This window comes from Notothenia rossii (genome assembly GCF_949606895.1).
Source record: "Notothenia rossii genome assembly, chromosome: 4".
Classification (NCBI taxonomy): Eukaryota; Metazoa; Chordata; class Actinopteri; order Perciformes; family Nototheniidae; genus Notothenia; species Notothenia rossii.
Window position 1 is genome coordinate 75,644,032 of NC_136902.1, and position 27,375 is coordinate 75,671,406.

General features: G+C 41.1%; 1 protein-coding gene across 1 annotated transcript; it reads right to left on the minus strand.

Annotated features, from left to right (window-relative positions):
* Positions 1-118: 118 nt before the first annotated feature.
* LOC307035419 (rho guanine nucleotide exchange factor 26-like) lies at positions 119-25,769 on the minus strand. Its single transcript, XM_079674709.1, has 15 exons — positions 25,478-25,769; positions 23,502-24,984; positions 22,988-23,039; positions 22,705-22,847; positions 20,566-20,622; positions 19,788-19,948; positions 16,860-17,012; positions 16,546-16,675; positions 15,942-16,016; positions 15,530-15,619; positions 13,829-13,983; positions 8,649-8,858; positions 2,595-2,665; positions 2,278-2,382; positions 119-1,748 (listed from the first exon to the last, which is right to left on the minus strand). Exons 2-15 carry the CDS (start codon positions 24,888-24,890, stop codon positions 1,606-1,608), a joined length of 2,934 nt encoding a protein of 977 aa, XP_079530835.1. The 5' UTR covers positions 24,891-24,984; positions 25,478-25,769; the 3' UTR covers positions 119-1,605.
* Between the last annotated feature and the right edge of the window lie 1,606 nt (positions 25,770-27,375).

The window sequence follows — 27,375 nt, forward strand, 5'->3', positions numbered from 1 at the left end:
CATAGGTGCTTAGGGAAAAGAGATGTCTTGTTGATCATTGAGAATCCATGACAGACTCAAAGCAATCCAGCTTGTATTTATAGTGGCTGATTGAAATTCATAAAGTTAACAAGACAAGTTTCTGCAATATAAATCTGTATTTAAAAAAAAAAAAAAACAGTTTCAATTCAGGCTGTTTTACATATTTACATGTTCACAGATTTACAATAGTTACAAGTCAAGGAAGCAATTGAAATAAAATTAAAAAAATATGCTTAGATGTGTGGCAACACATATTTCATTTTCCCTGAGTGCAAACGCAAAGCTTCATCTATACTCGGGTCCTTCCAGCTGGAGGCTCTGCCCGCTACTGTCATACCTCGCTTCATGCAGCTCAACGTTGGTTGTGGTTGTCATTTGGGCCGGGCCAGAGTGTTGGGATTGATGAGTTGTGTTATCATGACAATCTGACCAAGCCATTCATTTACTTTGGCTGGGCATGGCAACACTAAAAAGATGACTCACTGGACAATCCCATTAAAAGCAGGGCAGGACTGTTGCTCTCACCATCAGCACACACATTCATCTCAGCTTGCATCGCAGATATAAATCCTAAAGGGGAATATTTATATACACACCCCTGGCTGGCATCTAATGTGTGTGATATTTCAGGCTGTCCAAATCTTTGAGTGGATGGAGGGAAAATGGCACTTGTGACACAAGAGTAAAGTCTGATTCATGGTGATGACATTAACTGGTGACAAATGGCAAGGTAGAGAACAGATATTTGGCCCTTCTGCCTAAGCGGCGGATGACATAAACCTCCAAGAGGATTGTAATTCTTAATATCAAATTAATTCTTAATTATTCTATTTACATTGGCATTCGGACTAGTTGCTCAACTTAAATCTTATTGTATTTTCTTGTAAACATAATTATAATCATTTCACTTGCCATCAGATGCTTCTGAAACGATTTCTTCACTAGCCCACACACTTGCCAATTCCACCGTCTTGCCTTGTTATCACTTCAACAATCAGAGTGACATTGTTACTGGCAACGCTCTAGTCACATGGCCTGATCCTCATTAACAGAGCTCACATTTGGCAGTTATTTTCACACTGTTTGGTCTACTTTACCTATAGCGGTACTGTAGTCTCATTATTACATTGCTCATCACAAGAAGAAATATGTTTGGAAAAAATAAAACATTTACAAATTTCACACCAACACTCGTTATGAAGCAGGGTGTTGAAAGCAGTGACTCGGGCAGTGGGTGTTTTCCAACCAAACGGGGAATGAATGAGTGTGACAGATCCCACCCACATAGGAACTGATGATCAGTAATTAAGGAAATCTGCTCTCCTGCTGAGTTTGCTCTGAACAATCATTGCTTTGAAACTCAGACGGCATGCCTCATATTTAGTGGAGGTGGAGCAGAAGTCTTAAGAATAATGGGTTCATCTTTAAATCACTGTAAGAAAAGTCTAGTTTGTTCCATTTCGTCCCTGAAGGCCGGTCACTACTGCTGTTACTGAACTCATACGTCTGGGTTTAAGTTTTAAAAAGGCAGGTCACTGGTGAGTCAAAGGGTGAGAAAGGTCCTCTGTGGTTTAATCATCCTGCTCACACGTTAGTTTCCAACCCTTGCAGGCGATCCATCCTCTGTATGTTGCGCTCAATGCTGGCCTGGCAGGTGATTGGTTCGGCACACTCGGCGAGGAACCACCCCCTTTCTCCATCGCGCAGTCGCTCACCCTCATACCAGCCTAAGAGAAGAAATTGCACAATACATGAATATTAAAGCACTTGTTGCTTTTTCTTATGCTATTACCATGACATTGCTTTTGATGGTCAATGCTCTCTGTTCTTTACATGAAAATCAGTTGCTATGGTCACCAACAGGGAAAGGTTCCCAAGGCCTCGGTATGTTTGTGTAGGTTTAAAAACACATCTTCAAACAGGTGTAAAGTCCATTATGTAAGACAGATGGGATTTGAAAAACGGCAAAGAGAGCTTATAAAAAGTGCATGATGAAAAGGATGCAGTTGAAACAGGTTAGTGGAACATGAGAGGAATACTAAAGAGGGTGAGGAAAGCTATAGAAAGAGCTAGAGAACAAGAGCTAGAGAACAAGAGCTAGAGAACAAGAGAGAGAGAGAGAGAGAGAGAGAGAGAGAGAGAGAGAGAGAGAGAGAGAGAGAGAGAGAGAGAGAGAGAGAGAGAGAGAGAGAGAGAGAGAGAGAGAGAGAGAGAGAGAGAGAGAGAGAGAGAGAGAGAGAGAGAGCGCTAACATACCATCTTCTACAGTCTGCGAGACCAGCACCACATCAGTCACCTGCAAGGACAACTCATCTGGCTGCTTGGCTGTGTACGTTCTGGTCACCTCCACCTGCATGACATCTAAAACAACACATGACAAGTCCATAAATCATTTCAGGTAAATGACACTGTCCCAAATTCAATATATCTGAGTTAACAAGTCAATTGTTTTGGAATTAATCTTTTTAAAACTGTTAATTAAAATGACCACAAGATGGCGCAATAGGCTAAAAAGGAGAGTTCAGTGAGCCTTTTCAAAACTGTGTGTGAAGAAATGTTTTGTAGCAACTTACAGGTTTTGTCCTGACTCTTGTTGTTGTTGACGTTTTGGCCCAGTGCGCTGATCCATCGGGCACGCTCATTCCTAAAAGCACAAATAACAGCACAGGAAGTTAGAAAAAATGTGTTGGCGCTGAAAGAGTCCTGAACACAATGGAGAGTAGTCATTTGAAAACTCCTTGAACTAGACAGCACTGTGAGAGTTGCTCACTTCTAAATTGTGATTAGGAGTTTAATTATTTGGAATAAATATTATAGATGTAGCTGTTTCAAGAAAACTATGCAGCTATAAACTAGGTAGCATCAGATATAAGCAGCTTTGCGTGCACACACTTTGTCCCCTGTGGTCGAGAGAACAGAGGTGAGTTTTCAGAAACAGAGCTGAAGAGAACGAGCACAAAGGTGAGTCCCAGGAGGGTACAGACCTGCCTTTGCTTTCTCTCTCTCTTGTTGCTTTCATGGGAAAGGAAAACCTGTGGGTGGAGCCGCACAGGTCAGATTGCAATAAACTGCATCTCTCATTTCACCTGTTCTCGTTGACTACTGAAGGGGGGGCGAGGATTTAAAAGAGCCACAGATGGAGAGATGAAGGGGGGTTGAGGAAATTAACCGAGGGGGTTGTTGAGGCCCCTGTGACTCAGCACTCTTGGCTTGAATCGTGCAGATAGGTACAACAATTCCCAGACAATCACAGGCAGTGTGGAATTTGAAATAATAATAAACCTTGATTTGTGTGGAGGCTCTTCACGAGGGCCTCAAACCGGCAAGTCCCATGAGTCAGACCTCATTATTGTGTTCTCATCATACACATGCTGTTTTGGTCCTTTTCAGGACAAAGAAGCTATAAAAACGCTGGGTGACGTCATACTTCCAGAACTAATTGGACTTTATAAAACCTAATAAACTATGTATAACAATAACTTTCAGAAAATCAATAACCAACAATCCCATAATGCAACATTACCACTGATAAAGTGTGACCTTTGTAGTCAAATGATACATTTGACAGTCCAGAACAAGGTCGATCAACTGTCGTTGGTACCTTCAATTTTAACCCTGTTTATTATTTCATATTCGTATTTGGTGTTTCAAACGTTCCTGCACTAAAATCAACAGACTTAAGATTGAGCGTGCATTTGATCAGTCGATTTCCTTTGAAAGTAATTGATTTGCAGTTGCATTTAATTAGAAAGCAATTGTTTGTATCCAAATAAAATGATACCCCCAGAACTAGGAGGTTTAACGAAGCCAGGCAGAGACGTCCGAACCCAGGTCATCAGTAAGATGTAAAGGTACCGGCTAGATATTTGAGGAATTAGTAAACGTGGATGGACCAGTTATGTATGTTAAACAAAGAAAGACGGATCAGTTTACCTCTACGAAGGGGATGAAGACAAGCTCGCAGTTTAAAAAAAACAACTTGGTATCATTCATGAAAAAACTTCCGCAAACTCACTTTGAGGATACCTGGATTGTCCTTACAACTAACCCAATTAAACAAATCTTTCTGTCTCTCTGAGATGAAAACCACCTGGCGGAGAACTAAGACCGTGGAAATAATAATGGCTAGGCTATCCTCTGGCAAGGTACAACATGCTGCACCGAGTGGGACCAGAAGACAGCAGATATTAAGTACAAATGTGAACCTGCTGCTGGTGCTAGAGGAAAGGGGCTTTGAGGAAGGGCCCGGTTACTTCTCTGCATTAAATGTACAAGTTTTTCCAACATCTAAGCTGATCTGTGGGAACGGCATCTGTTAGTCTTTGCATTTGACAGCTGGACACATGCTGACAGATTCATGTGCACATACCCCACACACCATCATGACAGGTTGCTTTCTCAGGCTTAAACAGCTGACATACTTTACAGAAACTATGCGCATGTGCACAACATATTCAATACATACAGCACAAGCGCAAACAGGCAACAACTAAATGTTTGAGAGGCATTTAATGGTTATCTGTGGAATGTGAGGCACATAGCAAAAGAGATTCGGGTAAAAAATACCAGGCTTCCAACTGTGAAGAGTGTGAGTGTGTTTACATGCAGGCATGGGAACACTGTAGCAGGTGCATAGCCCCTTCTCCTCAAGACCACAAGCCTGTGCAGGATCTGTGTATTCAACTAGTAGAGGTAGTAAAGCTCCCTCTGCCTATTACCATTCTTCCCAATGTTTAAGAGGATGCAAAGAATCATAAATCTATTGTCAGCAGTTCTTGTGTTACCCCTTAAAAGAGCAGAGGCCTGGCTGCTACCCTGTAAAACCTTTCTCAAAAGCAGATAAGGAACGACGACAGCTTCTTTCCTTCCCTTCTTTGCCAACTTAAAATCACCACCAGAACATTGTTTCTCATCTTTCCCAGTCCCCCTAACCCCTTCTGCTCACTCCTGTCAATGTGTTTACGCTCCACCAAATCCCTTCCTGGTTTCTACTTAACCACAGGTCAGACGTTTTGTTCCTACTCATCTGATAAAAACATGATATTTCTCTGATCGGAGCTAACCAGCAAAGGGAACTCTCAGGCAGAGGAAATGAAAGAGAAAGTTCCCATCAGCATGTTTCTAGTATCATTTAGGCGAAGGCAGACATAGAAAGATATGCCTGATCCAAAACAACAACACAACTGAAGGCAGACTAAGTTAACAATGCTAAAGTGTACAACAGAAGTAAATACTCCCCCCTCCGGTTGGAGCTGTTACGTAACTGGGGCTGTTTTGTGTTATAGCTGCATATCTTACTAACAGAACTGTTTTGCTGCAGACTTCTGTAGCTGCTCTGTTTCACTTCTAGAGAAGCTCTATTCACTGACTCTGGACAGGACACAACATCGGGGTCATGGGGAAGACAAGCTGACATGCACACACCAAACAAAAGGATACAGAGAAAAGGAAGAGGACACAGACGGGGAAGAGAAACACTAAGGCCACACAGACGTCCTTGTGCCATGTTGGATCCAGCTGTCTTGTCTGAATTCCTGATACATTATGTCACTGCTGTAGTCACACATCAGTCTACTGTATGCTTCTTGGACCTCACACAGAGATTCACAGACATGTATGGTCAAAGCTGAAGGGTCAGCAGGTCGAGTACAAATTAAAGCAGAAAAACCCACATTAACCAACACTAGAAGTCAATTTCTGCAGATTCATTTCCACAAAACAACACAGACCCGCCTTCAGTTCAAATGTGTGGAATTTCACGTTGTTACCCGACATGAGCTCCACTAAAATTCAGTGGTGAAGGGAGCAATATAGGGGATTGTAGGCAATACAGCGTTTTCTTTGGTGTATCTGCATTTCTAGGTAAAAACAATGCATATACAGTACATGCTCCCACACTCAATAACGTGTGCACAAAGTAAGCATTTTGATCTATTTCTCACTTAAAATGTGTCTACAATAATCAGCTGGCTGTCCTGTGCAATCACTTTCTGACGTTTTTAATATTGCAATATGACCACGTGTGGGTTGTGGACTGTTGAAAAACGTAAACAATTTAATTAAATGTGACACCCACAGCTCCGAAAATCATTTTATATAATTTCCTGGCATTTTACTGACTAACAACTTGTTCTCTTATTAAATTAATTAATAGATAAATATATAATTTGAAGATATCATCCTGGGCTATTTCAAACGTGGCTATTTCAAACTAAATTCAAAACTTTAAACCATTTTTTTTAACATTTAACAGACTGAACGAGTAATCACAAAAATATGTATTTTAGGGAAATAATCATCAGCCTTGTCTTCTTTTCAGTCTTATAGCTTCAATAGGTCTCCTTATGCCCTCTCTACGTCATTTAACCCTGATAAAAGACCGAAATAGGCTGGCTAATGAGACCACACTTCCATGTGTCATGTTGGGTTAGATCACTAAATTGAGATGAATGGCCGGAGGAAGAGGAAGTTATTCTCTGGTACTCAAAAACAAAGAGTCTACACTGGCTGCTGTCTAAAAGAGGAGACACAGGACTTTGAAGAAGAAGGGAAGAGTGAGGAATCAGAGAGGGGGGAGAGATAGTTGTGGGAAACAGCCCACTTAACACTGGGCTGCTGCTAGGCAACAGCTTAAACAATGCCTAGCAACCACTGTAACAATGGATCGTTTTCAGGGTCTGCTGCTCAGCTCATTCAGTACTACGGTGAGTGAGTGAGTGCTGCAGCCTTTACACACACACACACACACACACACACACACACACACACACACACACACACACACACACACACACACACACACACACACACACACACACACACACACACACACACACACACACACACACACACACACACACACACACACACACACACACACACACACACACACACACACACACACACACACACACACACACACACACACACACACACACACACACACACACACACACACACACACACACACACACACACACACACACACACACACACACACACACACATCTTAGCCGAGGGCCCCAAACCCAAGCTATCAAAGTAGGGGCTTTCCACAACGGCACGCTATAGAGAGGGGGGGGGGGGAAGACGAGAAGACCCCTCGTGTACACATGGGAAGTACATAAGGCTCAGTGGGCAGCACATTTAAGTTATGTCACTCCCTCCTTCATGTCACTCCCTCCTTCATGTCACTCCCTCCTTCATGTCACTCCCTCCTACACAGAGCCATAGCAGTCACACTTCACACTATTACTGCAGTCGCTTTGTCAGGTTTCACCGAGTGGCAGCACGGGGGCTAATACCACTGGTCCACACCGCTATCCAATAAGAAAACTGGTTTTGTGACTACAAAGTTACAATGATTATATAAGTTATCATCTATAAGAGTTTCAATATTACCACAGCTTTAAAAAAGAAAAAGCAGGAAAGGCAAAGACAAGTCAGATAACACATCTTTATGTTGCAGAAGTAATTCAAAATGATATATTTTCTAACCAGTTGTTTGTGTTCATCCAGTGACTAATTACTGCACATATTCAATGTTGTTTTTTTTCCCTGTTGCTTTTGGAACAATTGGCTGAAGAAAAATAAACAAAGCGGGGATTTAAACTAATTAAGAGCCATTTAAAAAAACAGCGTTTTGTACAGTGGAGCTTAGAAACACACCTTGTGTAATGAGAATACAGAAGGGGGTTTGGTATCTACACAGGAATGAGGAGGAACTGGCCATGTGCCTATAAAAACACTCTTAAACAAAGTCTTTAACCTCAGAAAAGAATTACAGTGAAAACTGATTGTGTGTGCCTATGCATTTGTGTGTCTACATGGACATCGCCAACTAGAGCAAATAAACCCTGTATGAAGCCCAATATATGACAGATCCCCTTTGTTTGTGCGGGTTATATAATCTATCCACACAACCTCGCGTTTCACTCTATTTGCTGTACCAAGAGAGATGGGAGGGGTCAAACTTTACCGACTCGCTACAGGCATGAATATCCAAGAAGTTCAAACCAGCTGATTTTATTTCTAGGTCAGATGTGTGAGTAATCATTTACACTGCGCATGCAACACATGCAACACATGTCGGCTACAATCAGGAGACTTTAGACGAGAGTTTCCCAAGAGTATATGGCTGGGGTGAAAGACTCAGTCAACAAAACAATTATGTAGTACAGATGATATGTGTAACAGGATGAGTGCAGACAGTATGACTGTATAAGCGACCAACAAACTTCCATTTCCTAAGTCACATAAACACCAAGCAGAAAGGCTCAGGCTGTCTCTTGAGAATGGAAGTAACAGAATATCCCTGTGACCTGTAATGGTCCAAAAGAGAAATAAGAGCTTAGTGGAGAGGGGTAATGGGATTTTCTTTGGAAGTAGTGTTTTATGGACAAAGGAGGATCTGAGATGTAGAAAAACGTAATCTCTGGATACCAAAATATCAAACCGTATATGTACTTTGACCTGCTGATACGAGTGTAAAATGATGCAGTCGAAATATATTGTCAGAGAAAAAATGATTCATCTCAGCTTAATGGCACTCGTAAAAGTCTAACTGAAATGCAAGAGAAACAGCACAATCAAGAGTGACAAAGGTTATAACAAAATGAATTACTCACAGCAAATCCGTCCCAAGGATCATGGGCACTTTTTCACTGGAGTGGTTGCTACGGAAACGCAGACGGAAAAGGTGGTTGGCGCCAGCTTGCCGTGAGCTCAGCATGCTGGCGGTGCTTCTGACTGGTGACAGGTTGACATCCTCCGGCTGGCAGGATCCCACCCAGATCTGGTCCCTCAGAGCGTAGTCGATCACAGTGTAGCTCTCCTCGCTGAAAGAGACAGAATTTGTTTTTATCTTACTGTTATTTAGCTCGGCTTGTTAATTAAGATTCATTGGAGTGTGACAGAAAGGCCTTAATGTAGCCTATTAGGCAAAACCATCATCAAAGTCAAGACAAAGCTCATAAAAAATGTGCCCTAACCCTAACCCTACTACTCGAATATGCAAACACAGACAAACAGAGCTTTATCAGTGTAGTGACTTTTACATACACAAACACGTCCTCACACACATATTGTTGTTCAGTGGAAAACTAACACCGAATTTGACAGTCAAATGCATTTCAAAAACATGTTTCCTAGAACATATCCCATATTCAATGCAGTTAGATAACGATGCAAAAAAAGTAGTCATTATAGACCAGTAATCTTATCATTTCAAGATAATTCAGTAGGTTTATGTTGAGTTAGATATAAATATCACGAGGGTTATAGAAAGTGATTGAATGCCAAGTTGGTATTGAAAACGTAAATGTGGATTCAGCTGATTTTCTCTCCTTTTGCAAACTTTTCTTACAAAACATCGGTCATTTAACCGAAGGTCGATTCTCATTTTGAAATTCTGGTATAAATTGTATGTGCTCAGTTCCCATATTGACCTATGCTTGGTGTAAAAAGCCCTAATTCAAAATAACCTAAAAATGTCCTTCAACCCTCCTCCTCCAACCAGCCACTAACAATGCCTTAATTCAAATCTTGATGTTACTTTGTTTTTATAGTATTTTATTACAGCAACAATGTTTTTTTTAAAGCTGTAAGTGTTTAAAGAGTAAATATCCATCATTGCAGCTTTATTTTTGTTCTTATTGATCTAATTATTTACAATACACATCATTATACTTAAAGAAATGTATAAACCACAGCAGTTTATTGTATTTCACAAAACCGAGTACAGAGTAACATTTTAAATACATTATATTTATTGATTATCATGTACCCACTACTACACCATCCAACAACTCCTGCTTCACATTACATATAAGCTCATTGTTTTAGTAAAGATTCAGTTTCCTAGTAACTCAGTTGTCAAGTGTAGTTAATAAAAAATACACCTGGATTAAAAAATGTACTGGTACATTAAAAGTCCAAATATTCAGCTTTCCTTACACTAAATTAGCTGCCCTCTGGTTTACTGCATGCCTATAACTCCCATGAGTACCTCTACCTGAGCATGACCTCGTGTCAAAAAGTATACGGAGTAAATTAAGAACATCTGGAGCTGATTTTGTAACATGGTACCTCTTGGAGAAGAAAGTGTGTGCTCTGATGTTAATGTGTGTGCGCAGGTGTGTCTATTAGACACATGTTTCATCAACCTGAGACTGAAATAGCAGCCAGCCTGAGAAGCTACTGGACAGGAAGTATCTTCTTGTAAGCCAGCATGTCCATTACTGGGCTGAACACACAAACACAAGCAGGACCCAAGCTAGTGGTTAAACAAGAAATAGTGAGCAGTGTATCTGTCCATGTCTCCCTCTTTCACTGACACACACACTCACACACTGGACTCTGGGGCCCTGACTGTCTGAGGGATCCAGTCACGGTCGGGAGGTTCTCAACAAGGTTTAACTGTTACCCATCAGCCCCTATTGTCCACCAATGAATCAAGTTAAAGACTGTTGCCCACAACCGATTAGACTTCTTGGAAGAAGGGAAAGAGGGAGAGATGGATAAGATAAAAGCAGACTGGGAAAGAAAGTAAGAACAGACAACTGTAACCACAAGCTGTTTCTGCACCGGCCCAAGGCTGAACCAAAGAGGTTCGATGATTTAGAAAAGGTACATATTTGCTTTCTTGCAAAGAGTTTAATGAACAAGATTTAAGCACACTTACATTTGTCTGCTAAATAGGATTGTTGTTCCTATCTCCCTAGCTTATACTCCTATTTTTAATATAGCTATATAAATATTGATTTAAAAAAAAAATGTCATAACAAAATCTTGCAAGGGAGTGACAATCTCTAAATCAGCTTTCTGCACCACTGGACCTTACATTATAAACATTTTTGTTTGATTACAAATATATTTCACTGTGCATTTTGAAATATAAAACGTTTAATTCTGTCATTCATTCTTAAACCATCAATATAAAATGTGCCCTTATTTTTTTAAGTAAATGGGTTGACGTGAAGAGTTGTTTTGCAATGGATTTTTATCATTTTTGTGATGGGTTATACTTCTTGAAAGCCATTTAAACTGTGCAACACTTTCGGTTATTACAATAAGTCTACTTGGTGTTATCAGTCAGACCCTCAACTACACTGAAATCCCAATAATCCCAAATAAAAGGAGTTCCTCAATAAAAACATTGAATAATCCCAAATATTATTTTATTTAAGATTAAAAAAGTTTTGCTGTGTGGATTTAAGGGGTCGTCAGCATTTTGGCCCCCGACAGCCCTATAGGTGAAATGCCTGGAATTCCTTTTGCATGACGCTGGGGGATGGGATAGGATGGGAAATCTACATGTGTGTGAGGTGAGTTTTCTCATGTGTGTGGGTTAGTGGCTATACAGTGTTAGATTCATGATAAATACTGTAGGAATGACTATGGGAAATAATTTAGTATTCTATGTTAAAATAGGGAGACAGGTGTTAACAATTGAAATAATGGGAGAAAGAATATATCTACTGTTTGGCCAGTTTATAAGCTACTTGTACAGAAACAAACTTGCTGGAATGAAAGCTACTCTGCTGTTAGAGATAAGACAGGCATCTACCACACATCATCACAACTGTGCGAGCTTTCATTTGACTATTTGATAACCAGTTGTTCCACACTCAAGAAAAGTTAACACAAATCCTCAGAGAGATGTTAAGATAGGAGGATCCCAAGTCCAGCATGCAGGCAGACATGCGCCCGAACACATTGAAAGAGAATAGTGTTCTGGTGCAAAGAACAGTATAGGTGTGTTGAGACTATGGTTAAGTGAAACAAACAGGGAGGCAAAAAGAAAAGCTAGAACAGAAAGTGTTGGGATTATAGGCTTGCACACACACTCACACACAAAGACAGGACAGACAAAATAATCCACAAGGTCATGACAACCAAAAATAAAGGGAAAGGACAGAGAGATATAGAATAGAGGGATGAATACCTTAACATCAACAATACTGAACGTTTAGATGATTACACAGGAAAGAGGGGGATGTGAACGTGAGAAAAGGGGCCAGCTGGTGTGGACTCAGTGTTATGTAAGTGTCCCTGAGAACCAGAGAGCAGCAGATAAAAAAATGCCCCAGCTTTCCCTCACTGTTTCACAGTGTTGTAGTGAAAGCTTTGTGTTATCTGATCAAAATTCCAAAACCTGTATGTTATTTTTGGATTTGGCGAGATATAACACGAGAGAATAGCAACATATCGCCACATTAGATAACCGTAAAGTTACAGCATGTTTGGTACATGTGGCCAGAAACAAACTATTATCAAAAGTTAATCGAGGTCGATCAACTGAGTGTTTCAGCTCAGACCTTATGATTACTCAAAAGGTTACCGATTAAACCGAGTAAGAAATCTGAAATAATTTAGTTTTGATTAGCAGACACGAAAAGTTATTATTCTTTTGTCAAATCCTACCCCAAACAAAGCAAGCATACTAACCAAGCATAAATCTTTCTGCTCCCTTTCAAGCAAAAATGTAGATCTATAGTCCGGTAATACTGAAAAACATTCTCAGGTGATAGGTATGTTTTCTCTCCCCTGTGTATGTGCTGTGGATTTGACCTTTCCCCCCCTTTCCATCTGGTGTTCATGGTTTTCATTGAAATGTAAGCTCATGAAAAACGTGACAAGAAGAGGCTGAGAGGATTCAAGCACATAACAGTATTGCACTTGGCAAAAAAGTTCATTTAGCTGCTCATAAGAAATCCACCCACACACCCTCCAGGCCATAATGACAGGGGAAAGAGCTATAACACCATTATGTTCTGGAGGTTCTGTGACCTGGCTGTGCCTGGCGAGCCTCGGGTTCCCCTGAGGTGTTTTTGTTTTGATTCCTGCAGATGGAGAGCAGTAGAGTAGCGTGCCACAGCAGGGCTCCTACGCTCACCCGCAGTACAAACCAATATTGTAACAGCGTCTCCCATTCAAACACACCCACACTTTTATCTCCGGAGCACTCCCTTTTCCCAAATCCCTTTTTCAAACACAGGCCTGTAACACCACACACTGCTGGAAGCTGCCATCCATTCTCAGATTCCCAGAAAAATATCACATGGAATGTTTCTTCTCCTTTTTTTTGGTAATGGTTCTTAGGAATTCTGAGTTTTTGCGAGTGGCGGGACAATCAGTTCCAGACACAGAGTGAGCAGAACGAGAAGAGATTTTTTTTGGCGAAAATAGACACATGTGCACGCACACCCACACTGCACGCAAGCAAATGAAAACCACATCATTTCATGGAAGTCCTCTTGATGATTTGTTTCATGTTATTGCCCTAAACTAGGGGAACCAGAGGAGGGGAAAGCAGACTCACGGACAATGTGCAGGTCTACTATCTCCAGATTAGTCATAGTCCCAGGATATTTTGAAACCTCAACAACATTTAGTTCAGGTTCATGAAGCCAAGTTACAACAGGTTCAGGTAAGTGCACCTGTTCAGCTTTCTAGACAATCCCATGAATGTATTCATAAAAGATCACTCTGGTTGTACAGTGCATCAACAGGTTCTTCCTCAACCCTGCTGATTTGTCCTTGTATTTTAATTGTTTTGCTTTCATTTCAGCAGGGTACTGAGTTATTGTTCCTTGTTGTCTTGCTTCCAACAAGTGAAAACACAAAGAGAGGACAATATTACACAAACTGCTGTCAGGGTCATGCCCATAAGCGGTTCATACACTCCCAAAGTGAAAACCAAGGGCTTATGGTTACACTTTCACCCTTAACATGTCAGAACAGGTGAGTCATGAGCAAAGCCAGCACACACTCACACAAGCCAAATCAAACACAGATCCAGACTAACCTCTTTTTCCTAGTGACGATCAGGACGTCATTGAAGAGGAAGAAATAGACCTGTTGCCGTGACGTTCGCTTCAGGAAGATACCATTATCCTCAACAAATGCAGTCAGTTCTCCTCTCTTTACCATCCACCTGGAGGATGAGACCAGGGGAAAAGGCTGGAGAAAAAGAAGAAAGAGAATGTGATGAAGAGGAAATGCACTTAAATCTAATCAAATAAAAAAAAATGTAAGTGTTGATGTCAGGAATTCCCTAAATCACAATTTTGTGTACACTTGTGAACAGCTGGCTATGCAGACTTAGAATGTGAATCCCAAATGTGCCAACAGCTTTTTCCCACACTACTTAGACACACTAGAGAGCCTGCCAAGCCTTGCGCGCATTACATTTAAGGAAACTCGCCAAGTGTCGCTGCATGTCAGTGTATGACTGCAGCATAGGGCTGTACCCGAATATCCGAATATTCGTTCGTTGGAGTACTATTCGGGTTTGAATGTATTGAAATCTCCAATATCAACGTATAAGCTTGTGCCTCTTCGGGGGCTGCCATCACTTAACCATAAACGTTATCGTTTACTTTCTCCGTCTTTATATCATGTAGATATGACTTTTCTCTGTTAATCTCCGTCACGTTGTTTCCATAGCAACAACTTCCTGTCAACAGCGCTAACTCTCCTTCAAAATAAAAGCATGTCCATAAAAAATAGGAAGCCAAGCCAAATTAAACTTAAAGGGGACATATCATGCAAAATGCATTTTTGTACGTCTTTTATACATGAATATGTGTCCTTGGTGTGTCAGGGAACTCACCAAGTGTCAGAAAACACAACCCTCTCTTTTCCTCCATACCCAAATCTCTAAAAACGGGGCTGCAACGGAACTGATTATTATTTGAATTGTTCTGATGTCAGAAAAGGGGTGCTCCGCCTATATGGGCAACTCTCCACCTATCAGGGGAATGAGAGACCGCTCGAAAGTGCTGGAGACGCTGTAGTACATATGCCAGGCCTGTATGTGGCGCTGTAGTCTGCCACAAAAGCAGAATCAGCCCTTGCAAAAACAGGGCTGGAAAAGAGCAAATAGAGCGAAATGAGGCTTGGCTAAAATGCATGGTCTGTTTGGTATTTTGAAAAACAAACATGACATGTTTTATATATAATGTATGGCCCTACAATATAAGTTTCAAATATAGCATGATAGGTCCACTTTAAGACAACTGCAACGAAAGTAACAAACACAATGCAATATCCTTTTCAATTGGGTTATACGTTAACAAATAACTATAAAACAACAATAGGCCTACTGTAGAATAACTAAATGAATGCCGTGAATAAAACCGAAATAGACGTGTTGAAGCGGTTCACTGCTGATTGCTACGCATCCCCCTAAAAAGACTAGCATGGCTCTGTCCAAAAGTCATAAAATGAATGACTTGGACCAAGTGACGATAGATAAAAAAGATACATATCCACATTAAAGTAAAATATGTTTCACTTCGGATTACAGAATGCGATTGGATGCCCTGTGGTGTTTTCCTTGTAAATAAGAGAAACACCAAAAACTAGTTCCTGAGATCTCGATCATTGTGGCCACAGAGGCATAAACTTGTCAAACTATAACTGATAATGTCATCTCTTAACCAGAATTAAATTGTTTTAAGAAAAAACTACTCGAGGTGCGAGTGTGTAACAATTGTGTCAATACCTTGATCTTGAACTCCAGCTGAGAGTTGATGGTGTACATCATCTCTGTCCTCTCCATAGTGCGCGCTCCTTCGTTACACTTTCTTACCACCTGCTCACAAACACAGAGCCTATTAATCACAACATTTTTTTTTCATTTTGGATATCCATTTGCTGCATGCTATTATGGTAGTTAAAGCATTTGTTTAATGGTGAGCTGATATTTATCAAGTAGAAGATGTTGCGTTTGTGCAAAAATGTCCTCACCAAAATACAACATAAAATATTGATTGCCTGCCAGCCTCATCCTAGTTGTCTATGTCCAAGGCAAGCATTTTAAACCATAGCTATTAATGCATTACATTTATTTGAAAATAAAAACATTAAATACAGGATGAGTTTGTATATAATTTCTAGTCCTTAAGCCAACGCACCTTGCTGACAGCTTGTAAAGCTTTCTTACAGTCTTCATATTGGGCCGAGTCTTTAGGTGTCTTCTGACAGATTGTCTGCAACAAAGGGATTCAACAAATCAGTAACACTACTTTATAAAATAAAAAACATATTAATGCACAAACAATTCATTGCACCCATGAGCATCACCATTTATCAAAGCACGATAAAATATGGATGCATCAAGAAAGCTGTGGGAAGCAATGAATTCTAACCAAACTTTCTCAGGATCCAAAAGCCTCTGAGTGCAAAGCAAGCATAAACCTCAGAGTCCCTAGGGAGACACTGACGGAGGATGAAGAAGAAAATGGAAGGAGCAAGGGAGAGGAAGGGGGGAAGGCACAGTAGGGACAAAATAAAGGAAGCATGAAACTGAAAAAAAACAAAAGAAAAACCTTTACAAAGGGAAAAGGGAGGAGTCAGACAATCACTAACGATTAACAAGGAGTGATGTAAGGTCACACAAACATCTTAGAGGTTGGCTCACATACCATGTAGAATTAGTAAGGAGAGTAAGAATAAACCAACTGAATCAAAGTCTTGTTATTCCAAAGCTAATGCTACTTTATTTTTTCCAGCACTCACATCCATGAGTAGGGGCAGACGTGTTATCCTCTGCATAGGCAGGATAAGGAAGGAGATCATGGGGAGGTTCCTGCAGTCTGGGTGGCTCTCTATCCTGGTGAGCACCTCCTTAAAAACTGGATTCTTGGACCTGCAACATGTGGGGCAAATGGAGGTTAGGTGTTTATAAAAAAGATTCAAAGAGGAACACATGAACAGGCAGTAATAGCAAACTGCCTGGTTCAAAGTGTCACAGCAGTAATCTTGGATCAAGTCCATGAGAGATATGATAAGAACATCTGTGTGTGTGTGTGCGTGTCTGCTCGGTCACTCACACCAGCCTCTGCAGGGTTCGCTGCTGGTAGACTTCATTGGAGCAGTATGTCACAAAAGGATCGAAGTTGGATTGTGAGTGGTTGTCAACGATGTCGCTGATGTCATTGATCACAATGTTCTGTTGGTGTCTTTCCTCCAATTCCTTAAAAAACCTGAGTACAGGATAAATTAGTGTTAGTATTTCAGGGATTAATACGGCACATGGCAGCAGCTGGAGTCAGAAGCATCGGATCATGAGTCATCCCCCGCTTGGGAAAATATAGGATGCAATGACAGATACAAAGTCATGAAGGCAGGATGCACCGCCAACACCTTTTTTTCAAACCCACTGTAAGATCACAAAAGAAGAACTCCCCGCCTCTTAAAATAGACATAGCCTACCATTAACCATAACACAGAGGCTTTTCCTCTTCCTGAGCTCCACCAGATGGCTAGTTTAACAGCATGCCACATGGCCAACTTCAAGACAATAAGTGTTTTTACATGCAGCATCCAAGGTGACAAACAGGAAGCTGTCGCACGGACACAGGACACACCTTGACCAGTTGGACTGAGTTTGAGTGCATCTGTTGAAGAACCTCGAGCGTCCTCATCCCTCATTTACTAACACACCATGACTATCTATGGGAAACATTGCTTCTCGTGTGGCCTTGGGTCATGCCTTGGCCTGACCCTACACCTTTTGAACTATCCTCTTACTAACGAGGGCATGAGCACACAGGATGACAGCAAACACACACATGTTGCCCTGACGCCTGGCCCACATCCTAAAATGTGTATTCAGGGCTTTAACAGGTCAAGGCTGCACAAGTTCAGACCACGCTCACTCCGGGGTTAAAACTCACTGACCCCAATAACAGCATGCTGTCATGAGCCAAGAGGTCAAGGGAGGTGAGTTAAATCAGGGTGAGGAGAAACAAAAGTGGAAATACCCAAAATCAAGCTACTGACTAAGAATGACAACCGTAGTTCAACCAGCACATACTGAGAAATACAAAGGTATTAGCCTCCCTGTCAGCACTGATGCAGTGATAACGTTTGTGATGGTCATGTTTAATGTATTGCGTATCCTAAGGCTGCGAGGGAAATACAGTAACCAACCACCTGCATTTGAAATACTCAGCAGCCTTCCCACTTACTGTAAAACACAGACTACAGGACCCGGCAGAGTGATATTTCTATTTGTATCTATAAGAGGGTAAAGTGAAAGCCTGGCGATCTGTTCTAAGTTACACATCTTGTTTGACCAGTGAAACAGGCCATTTTATAACTTAAGAGGTGCAGTCTCATCGTCTCCATGCCCCCCACTCTTCTCTCCCAGGGCTATGCAGGTCTAGGTTTCTAGGTGGGAAGGGTAAAGTATCACATTAATGTGTGTGGCCTGTGCATTGGAAGGAGAAAAGGGGAGTGAGATGGGCTGCAGCATGTCGCAACACAGGAAGGAATTGTTGAGGAATTTACAGATACCCCCACTCATATTAAGTGGGAATGAGGCGTACATAAATGTAAAAACAATGTCCATGTCAATCCATGTGCCTAATAAGCTGCAGAGAGTGAGGAGTATTATTTTGTAGCTGTTTTTCCTTCATGATAACAGAGATAAGTCAGATGAACATGTATGTAATGAGGAAATCTTTCTCCCTGGGGGGGCTGACATCCTGACAAGGAATCCCGGAGCAAATGTCAGGAACAGTTACAGCAGGGAGGCAGTGAACGCACCGGATTTACAACCTAAGCAGAAGAAAGATTAAGGCTAGCTTAACCTAATTTCACACTCAGATATATTACCCATATTATTAACATAGGGTCTTTGAGAATATCTCAATGTGGTGACATCCTGCTGGTGGAGTGGGTTCAATAAATGTTTGATTAAGAGAAGGAATGTGTAAAAAGACTGTAAACCTTAGACTTGTTGTTAAGTCTTTAGTCCCTATAGCAGGCTACCATAACGCTACATCATACAGTAGTAGTTTCACTTGAAGTCATTGTCATACTGAATAGTAAACTCACAAAAAAACACGATAAATCATACAATAGTTAAAAGCATTGACACATATGAACCCAACGAAAAACATATGGGCTGAGAAATTCATCTGTCAATCATTTGTAGAAATAATGGAGCACTGTACAACACAGTCATTTCTGAGGCAGCACAGTTTTCATCAGTCTCTACTTTTCTTCCCTCTCATGCACGAGTGTTTTAGTTTATGGGAACCATGGAAGTTCATGGTTACCTGACCATGAATGTCATTAAACAGTCCACACGCATGCACTGTAAATCATGATGGACGGGTAAACTCAGATGGCTCGTAGCAGCCAATATTTGCCATTGCGTTATTAATACACTCACCTATAAAAACAGGTAAAGAACTCATGCATCCTCCATTTTACTTTTGAAATCTCTCAAGCAGCAAGAAATGTTCTTTAAATGAAATAATAAAACAACCATAGCAAATCTAAAATTGTTCTTTTACCTTGTTTGCCCCATAGCCGGTGACCAAACACAGAAAACCGTTCAGTGCTGCCTACCCGAATTCCCTTAAACCAAACTGAAAACAACTCTGGATGCAGCAAGAGAGTGTAAGGGTAAGGCTGACCGAATGGTATGGACATAAATTAAATAATGTTTACAGACACACCTCACATGGAATGAATGCGGGCTAACAACTTGAGCTGTTGAATAGAAAAACGATCTAGCTCATTAGCCAAGAACCACAAACCACAAACACTAATAAACTTTTAGATCACACGCGAGCGCAACCTAAAAATACCCACCAGCATTTCAAAAACATTAATTATCATCTATTCTTCTCTACACTGAAAAGAGTTATTTAAATATACAATGAAAGGAACAATCATGAAAAATAACACCAATAATACACTGATAATAATTTTGCCTAAACTTTACCACACAACCATGCACTCACTTTTTGCTGGCCTCACAGACGTCGGTGATGTTGGAGAAGAGGTGGTGGTGTTCGGTCTTGGTCATGGCCTCTCTGAGCTCTGCGGAGTTTTTGAACATGCGGATCAGGATCTCCAAACTATGGAGGTAAGAGTGCTCCGAGGAGATCAACTCAAAGATGGCCTTAGGAAGGGCAAGAGAGGGAGGGCAAAATTGGGGATTACTTGTGTTTTTTCACAATAGTCATTTTATTACATCCATTTGTGACTTTGCATGCTTTAAATAAAACACTAAGTCCCGACTCACTCACTCACACACTGCTCTATGAAATGGGCTTTGTCATCAACATTCTTAACATACTTCTGCTCTGAAATCATTTTTGGAATGCTTTTGAAAAATTCCAAGACGACTTAAGAATTTGCAACTATCTGTATATCCATGACACTGGAACAACAGGAAACACACTATCATCACACCATCCATTTAAGCTCACTACTTAAGGCCTTAGTACACGGTTAAATGTTTTGTTACTCATATTAGGAAAGGAAGTTATGTAAATATTTATTGGAACATCTGTCCTTTCTCGCCCCGTTACAAAGACTTTGCTTTAAAGATATAATGGTCCATTATGCATGTGTCCTGCTGTGCTCAGTCAATGGCATTTTATTGGTCTGGAGTTTACAGAGACCAAATGGACAGCCTTTCTCCCCCAAGTGCTTGGCCGTTTTGTACTTTGCATGTGTGGCGAGAATAGGATTTTTCTCACTCTGAACCAAAAGCATGTAAAATATGATGCCTACTTCTTGTCTTTTGCGTTCCTCTTGACTCAACTTGTCAGAAAGACCACTTTTTTTGACCTGTACAAAAAAAAAAACAGATTAAAAGTCATAGGAATGAGAAAAGTTTTTCAATACAAAGTCACACTTGTTTGAATACTCAGGGGATTTTTTTGAGGTCAGGGGTGCTTTGCATTTATAACACGGGTGTGTGCATGTGTGTTTTTGTGTGCCAATCTTGTCCTCACACAAAGAAAGGAGCCCTTTGCATACCACACTGAATAGAGAGCCAGTGAAGTTGTTGTAGGAAATAGGGAGAGAAATATCTTCACTGAATAAAGAAGTACCAGGAGAGTGTATAAACAGGTATTGGTTTTATCCAAAAAGAAATGTAAACATTTGGCCAAAGCATAATGGGTAAAGGGGATGTGTGTTGGTGTGTGGCTGGCAGATTGGGTACAAGGATATTTGAATAAGAAAGCAATATTTTGGAATTAGCTGCGTGTGGAGTGCCATTGAATTAATCACCCAGGGCCTTTTCAAACTGAAGGGAAGGTTGAAAAAAAAAAAACAGGCCTTTGTCTCCTGTTCAACCATAGACAATATGACGCGGTGTACATCCCATTTTTTTCTTTACCAGATTAAACATGCAGGCATAAAAGAAAGTCCATCTTTCCTTGTGTCCACTAGCTTTGCATCCTCTTTTGGTCTAAGGAAGTGATACTGCTCCTGGAGCAGCCTTCCTTCTCTCTAGTATCTGTCCTGCCGCCCTCGGCAAACAAGGAGAACAAATATATATTGTGCCAAACCTTTACCGCGGTATCAGCTAAATCAGGCATCAATATAAGGCAAGGCAAGGCAAGTTTATTTATATAGCACTTTTCTGTACGCGACAATTCAAAGTGCTTTACAAAACAAATTAAAAGACTATATAAGGCAGTGAGGTGAGGTTTTAATCAGCTAACAACCATGCGCACAGTTGTGCCAATTGAACTTAATCCCAGTTTGCAGTTTCATTGGGTGTGACTGAAACACTACCAATTAAGTGTCATTATTGAATAGCTGAATATTTTTCTGAAACTATGATTGTTTGTTTAAAACAGAGCAAAACAAACTGATTTCAGGAAACTTAAGCAGCATGAGAGGAGGTAGCTCCAGGGAATCTCAACCGTCCAAAGCCAGGTATCAAGATTACTAGAAATGTGAAAATACATCAAACAGTAATGGTTCAAAGTGGCAGGGGAACAACAGAATAAGGGAGAAGCTGAGAGAAACAACACACATGACTCACACAATGACAAGTTGTAAATCAGGTTATTGACTTTCCTGGAATTATTTCCTGCCACAGCACAATTTAAGTGTAATGCCAGCATTTCCCACATAATGTGAAAGTTAAAGTAGAATGCCGCAGCGTTACATGATGTACTGTCTCGCCATCTAAAGGAAGACAACCAAGCAGTAAAGCAGCTGTGACGGACAAAGAGACTCCTGGTCAGCATGTTAATGTCAGACACAGCCCGATGTCACCTCTTTGTCTTGCTGGTGTGCACAAATATAGCAATGAGAAAAATGTCTGAATGTTCTCTTCTTTGGATCCAATGTTCCAATGATTTGAGTCTGAGTGCTAATCAGAATCTGCTCAGCAATTCAATAACATGTCCTAATTGCCTCCATCAATGCCTTGGTCTGCTTTTGATCCTTCACTTTCCCTCCTCAACAAGTAAACACAAAGATGGGAATGCCTGAATTAGCACATTCCCCTCTGCTTTCCTTAATAACCCCATTTTCAATCCCAAACTATATTATGTAATGCAGAGTCACCGCACGTTTCTGTAGAGGCAACATCTTAAGCATATTTTCAGTGTGATGACTTTGTAGAGTTTGCCAGGACACTGGCATAAGGCCCAGCAGTGCTTGCAATACTTCCTGTGGGTCTGGCTGACTGTCTGCCTCCCTGCCCACCGAGTCCTAGAAGAAATGCTCCTGCACTCCTTTATAAAGTCAGGGGCAGAGAAGGCAGAAACAGGCGGAGGATGGGTATGGACTGTGACCAACTGGATATGACAGCATTCTTGAAGGCATTAGCATTCCAAGACTCCACAGCCACAGCAGTGAGTGCATACTGTATGTTTATGTGTGTCTGTTTGTGTGTGTTGTACTGACCACACTCAGCTGGCTCCAGGAGGTGCGTATAGGTCTGTATTGCACCACAATGCCGTTATCTGGTTTTGGTTCTCTAGAATCTGCATCCTCATCTGAATCATTGTGTAAGGCCTTCTCCTTGTAGTTCTGGTACATCTCTTCCTCTGAAACAGATTTGTTGACAGAAACATAAAGTTGAAGTCTTTAAACAGTAAAATACTGTAGACAGAAAGTAAAACATAGACACTACATGAGTTAAAGTTAGGGAAACATGGTGGAAACGAAACAAACAGGTGTTTCTCACCCTCACTGTCAAACGTCCGCTGATGGGTCAATACTTTCTTCCTATCTAGACTCTGAAATAAAGAAAAAACACAATTGTCATGACTTGGACAAACGCTGAGGGACCAAGCAAGCACACACAACATTTTGAATGAAAGAGGCTTCTGTATCTCTGTCACCTGTCCATGACCTGCCTTGCCCTTTCTGGTGACTTCCGTCATTGACCCCTGTCTAATTAGAGAGCCATTGTGTATAGGTTTGTATGTGTCACATTACGTCATTTCTCCCAACAAGCGCATGAATTGTTTCCTTGTAAGGCGTTGTCTGACCCTCTGCTGCCTCCTTTGCTGAGTTTGTCCACAATACTCAACCTGTGTTGTGATTTTAAAACTAAAGACTTTGACTTTAAACCCCAATACTGAATTGAATAATGACATTTCAACCAGTTACTGCAAATTCCACAGTTCTATATGTAAGCATCAATAGTTTAGCAACGCTCAAATTGATTTATTTGATTGTTTATTGGTTGCACCCACTTTGTTTTTTCCAGTGTTTGTAGGCTTTTCTTTTCCAAGGCTAGCAGGCTTTAAAATCCTGGGGCTGGCAAGTTTGGGAGTCCCAGGACTCGTAGGCTTGGCAGTTCCAGGGCTAGTGAGGCTGACGGTGCCAGGACTAGCTAGGCTGGCGGGTGAAGCTATCTTCTCCTCATCCAGCCATTTGATGACGGGCTGGGAAAACCGATGGGCTTTTGGATCCATCGATGGGACCTCTGAGTCCTCTACACTCACACAAGCTTTCCTATAGGACGTACTCCTCAGGCCTCTATTTAGTGTCCCTGGATTCTCACTTTCTCCGTCAGCACCTTCACCGTGGCCCGCTGCTGTAGAAAAGAAGGATCCTGTTTCCACCATACTGAGAGCTTTCAATGATCGCTTGGTGTGATCCAACCCAGGCAGCACCACCAAACCTTGGACTTGAGGCTCAGAGGGAGGCAACTTGCTCCGAATACCGGATGCTAAACCCTTGGGAATTAGCTGCTGGGTGCCCATCTTCAGGGCAGCCGCACTGTGGGTGCTGAGGACGATGGAGGGAGAGATGGATGGGGAAAGTGAGGGAGAGGGTGAGGTGGAGGACATGGAAGAAGAGCAAGAGGCATGGGAGGAGGCAGGTGAGAATGATGACTGTCTAGGGAGCGCTTGTCCTCTGTCTGCTGGCGATGCGGAGCGTGGAGTCGGTGGGTCTGAGGAGGTTAGAGAAGAAAGAGAGGGGATGCTGGAAGTGGAGCTGTAGGAAGGGGTGGGAGTGCGCCGGGCAGGAGGAGAGGGGCTGTTGTTGTTGTTGTTGTTAGGAGTGCGTGAAGACAGGACAGGAGAAGAGTTGATAGGAAGCTCTTCAGGTGAAGCTGGACTTGTCCCAAATGCTATCTGATCTTTCTGTGAGAACACACTGAACGGGGTGGACCTGCGTTTCTGGGTTTCCTGAAGTCCCTTTTCCTGCCATACTGTTTCTCCATTACTGTTATTTTCCCCGCCACAGTCTACATTACGAACTCTATTGTCCAGTGAGGCGGATCTGCTTTCCTCAGATCTAAATCTTGACAGTGAAAAGAGTCCGGTCGAGAAGTGCCCGATGCTAATGCTTCGGACAACTCTGGATTTTTTTAAGGGTTTGTGCAGAATGTGCTTCAACACAGCAGTGTTCTTGCCCCATGTCAGAGGTGTGAGTCTCTCCTCAGGTTGGCTCAAGGTAAGGGAACCATTGTCCCCCAATGGGAAGTCTGTTGTCATAACCCCATTTATGTGGTAACTGAGCGGTCGCGGTTTGGGTCCTCTTAAGTCGTGTTTTTTTTTACAGTTGTCTGTGCGGCGTTTCCACAATGGGGTGATGTTTTTATTGGACAAATCCACATCATTGCCGATATCCATGGTGCTAGATTGGCTCTGTCCTCTTCACTATCTGTGTCCCAACCTACAGGTCACAGTGCAAACACTGCAGCACTGTAGAACACTGATCTCTCACCTAAGAGTAAACAAAAGAGAGGAGCTTTAGTGCAGTGTCCAAATTCCCAAAGTTAACTCATTAACAGGGGTTCAATACAGATAGGCTACTGATAAACTTGAAAAACACAGAGAATTAGTTGTTGAATTTCGAAAAACAGAAGCCAAGCCAGTGAAGACAGCTGGTAATCCTTTTGTATATGTTCACTGTGCTGAAATGACCTTGTTACAAACAAAAAGCTGACAAGATATTGTTAGCTGTGAGCAATCCCTGTAATATTCCAAAAAGGAAACACTGGTCTGCGGCAACATTGAGTTTAGAGACCAAGTATAGTTTTTATCTACTTTACCACTTCAAATCCAAACGTATTTGCTGTTCTTTTTATGTATACAACAAACAATACTGCATAACCCAGCAGGCTCCATTTATTCACAAGATACATATACTGATTCAGCTGCGGAGGAAAAACTTTTTTAAAGTAGATTTATTGTGCGAAATGTTGTGTTCAACTTACTTTTAATCAGTCGATCTGCTGCACATTGCGGTCATTGTACCTGCGCCGCCGTAAAACAAACCTCCTTTGGACGAATATCAATATCAGAATTATTATAATATCAGAGTGCTTTATCCTGCATGGTATCGAAACCGAAAAAAAGTTGTGTAAACCAAAGTTGGAGCAGCAGAGTTCAGTGTTTGTTCGACTGGAAACTGGTGTTAGTGGCAGAGAGCGTCTGAAGCACGGCTGACTGAGCTGCAGGGTTTCTATGAGAGGAGGAGGAGGAGGAGGGGATCTGAACTCCAGAGAGAGGGAAACAGAAGAACTCCCAACTCTCCAAATGCGCAGGAACTCACCTACTGGACGATATTGGTTTATTTGAGGCTGTGGTTATGGTTTAAAAAAAATTATCACCTCATTCAACGCATTTAGTGTCGATAACAAACACAAAAAGGATGTTCATATTGGTAGTTAATATTATCATTTAATGGAAAGGCCCCAAATAAACCTGTAGTCTATACTTTCAAATGTGGTTCAAAAAGAACATTTTATGAAATAGTTAAGTTTTGACACCCGCACAAATGATGCATTTAACTGTCTTTTAGGATACAAAATTGAACAGTTGCTGTGGTGCGCCACCCTGTGTTTTATGGCGTAATTGCACATACCTTCAGTGATTAAAAGTGATTGAATCAATCAGTAAATTCCTTTGATTTATTTCAAAGTTATAGTATAGTAGCAAATGTTTAAGTGCTGATAGTCCTCAGGAGTAAACACAGAAGTAGGATAATGATCCAATTAAAAACCCACAGCACTGTATTTAAAAAAATAAATAGGTAATGTCTTTAAAATGACCAGACTGCCTGGTATTAAGTCTCCATGCAAAGTCCATTTGGTGTGCTTGTAACATTTGCAGATGTTTCTCAAAAGTCAATTGCCTAAATGTTCTCAAAGATTTGCAACTGTTCCTTCCCACTCCAATAAAACTCCCTGTTGTGCAACATGAGGCTGCGGTTAATTCATGCATCACTGGTTGCAAAATAATGTGACAAAAGTATTTTCTTATTAAATCCCCACAGGGCATAAAATAACCATTTAATTACTCGACCATGACGATTGGAGTTTAGACTCAGACGGAAACTCCAGAAAAGATGTCAACTTTGACACAAACCAAACAACAAGCTGGATTTTGCATGGATCCACCGCGTGGCTCTTGTGCGCCAGTATTTCTTCTATTTGACCGCTAGAGGGAGCACTTGTCTCGTTTACTACGATTCATGTATGCACAAAAATAAATAGATAATTATTTTTGAATAGTGGGTTATATCTTTAATATAAGGGCAAATTGCTTAACACTGGTAGCACATTTTGCTTCCTTTAGTCCAATGGTAGAAAGAAAACATATTCTCTTATTTCCATAACAATCAGTGAATTATCCAACTTAATTTATACACTTAATTATGAAATGTGACTCAAAGTGATGTCCTGGTGCAAGAACTACATCTGAGAATAGACCTGGAGCATTTTACAAACTCTAACCATGACAAAATAGGCCAATATAAAAGCATGATTAATAAATAACTGATTGTTTTTTGTGTTTTTGGTCCTGAGTGATTCTCCAAGAAGAAAATGTTGAATAAATGCAAATATGTTACGGCAAACATCAGGCAAGCTATGTTGAAGTGATAAGAGTTGATGAGGCAAATTAAGTTCAGGAAGAATAAATTGTCACCTACAGTTAAACATGCTTGCAAAGGGCAAGAGAGAAATCACTTAAATCTTCAGATGTCATCTTTATCTTAAAACGATCCAATATGTAAAGAGGATATAACATTTCATTACACAAGGTGAAGAACAGTTTATTTATTGTATATCATGATTTATTTATTCTGTGAATTAAAAATGTTAAAATTATA

Bases quoted from the DNA above. Each gene is read 5' to 3' on its own strand.
- LOC307035419 (XM_079674709.1), bottom strand. From the start codon at position 24,890: ATGGATATCGGCAATGATGTGGATTTGTCCAATAAAAACATCACCCCA. The intron at 22,848-22,987 runs GTGAGAAACACC...AATCTGTTTCAG, and splicing joins GCGGACGTTTGACAGTGAGG to AGGAAGAGATGTACCAGAAC. The intron at 2,666-8,648 runs GTGAGTAATTCA...TTGTGCTTTTAG, and splicing joins ATCCTTGGGACGGATTTGCT to GAATGAGCGTGCCCGATGGA.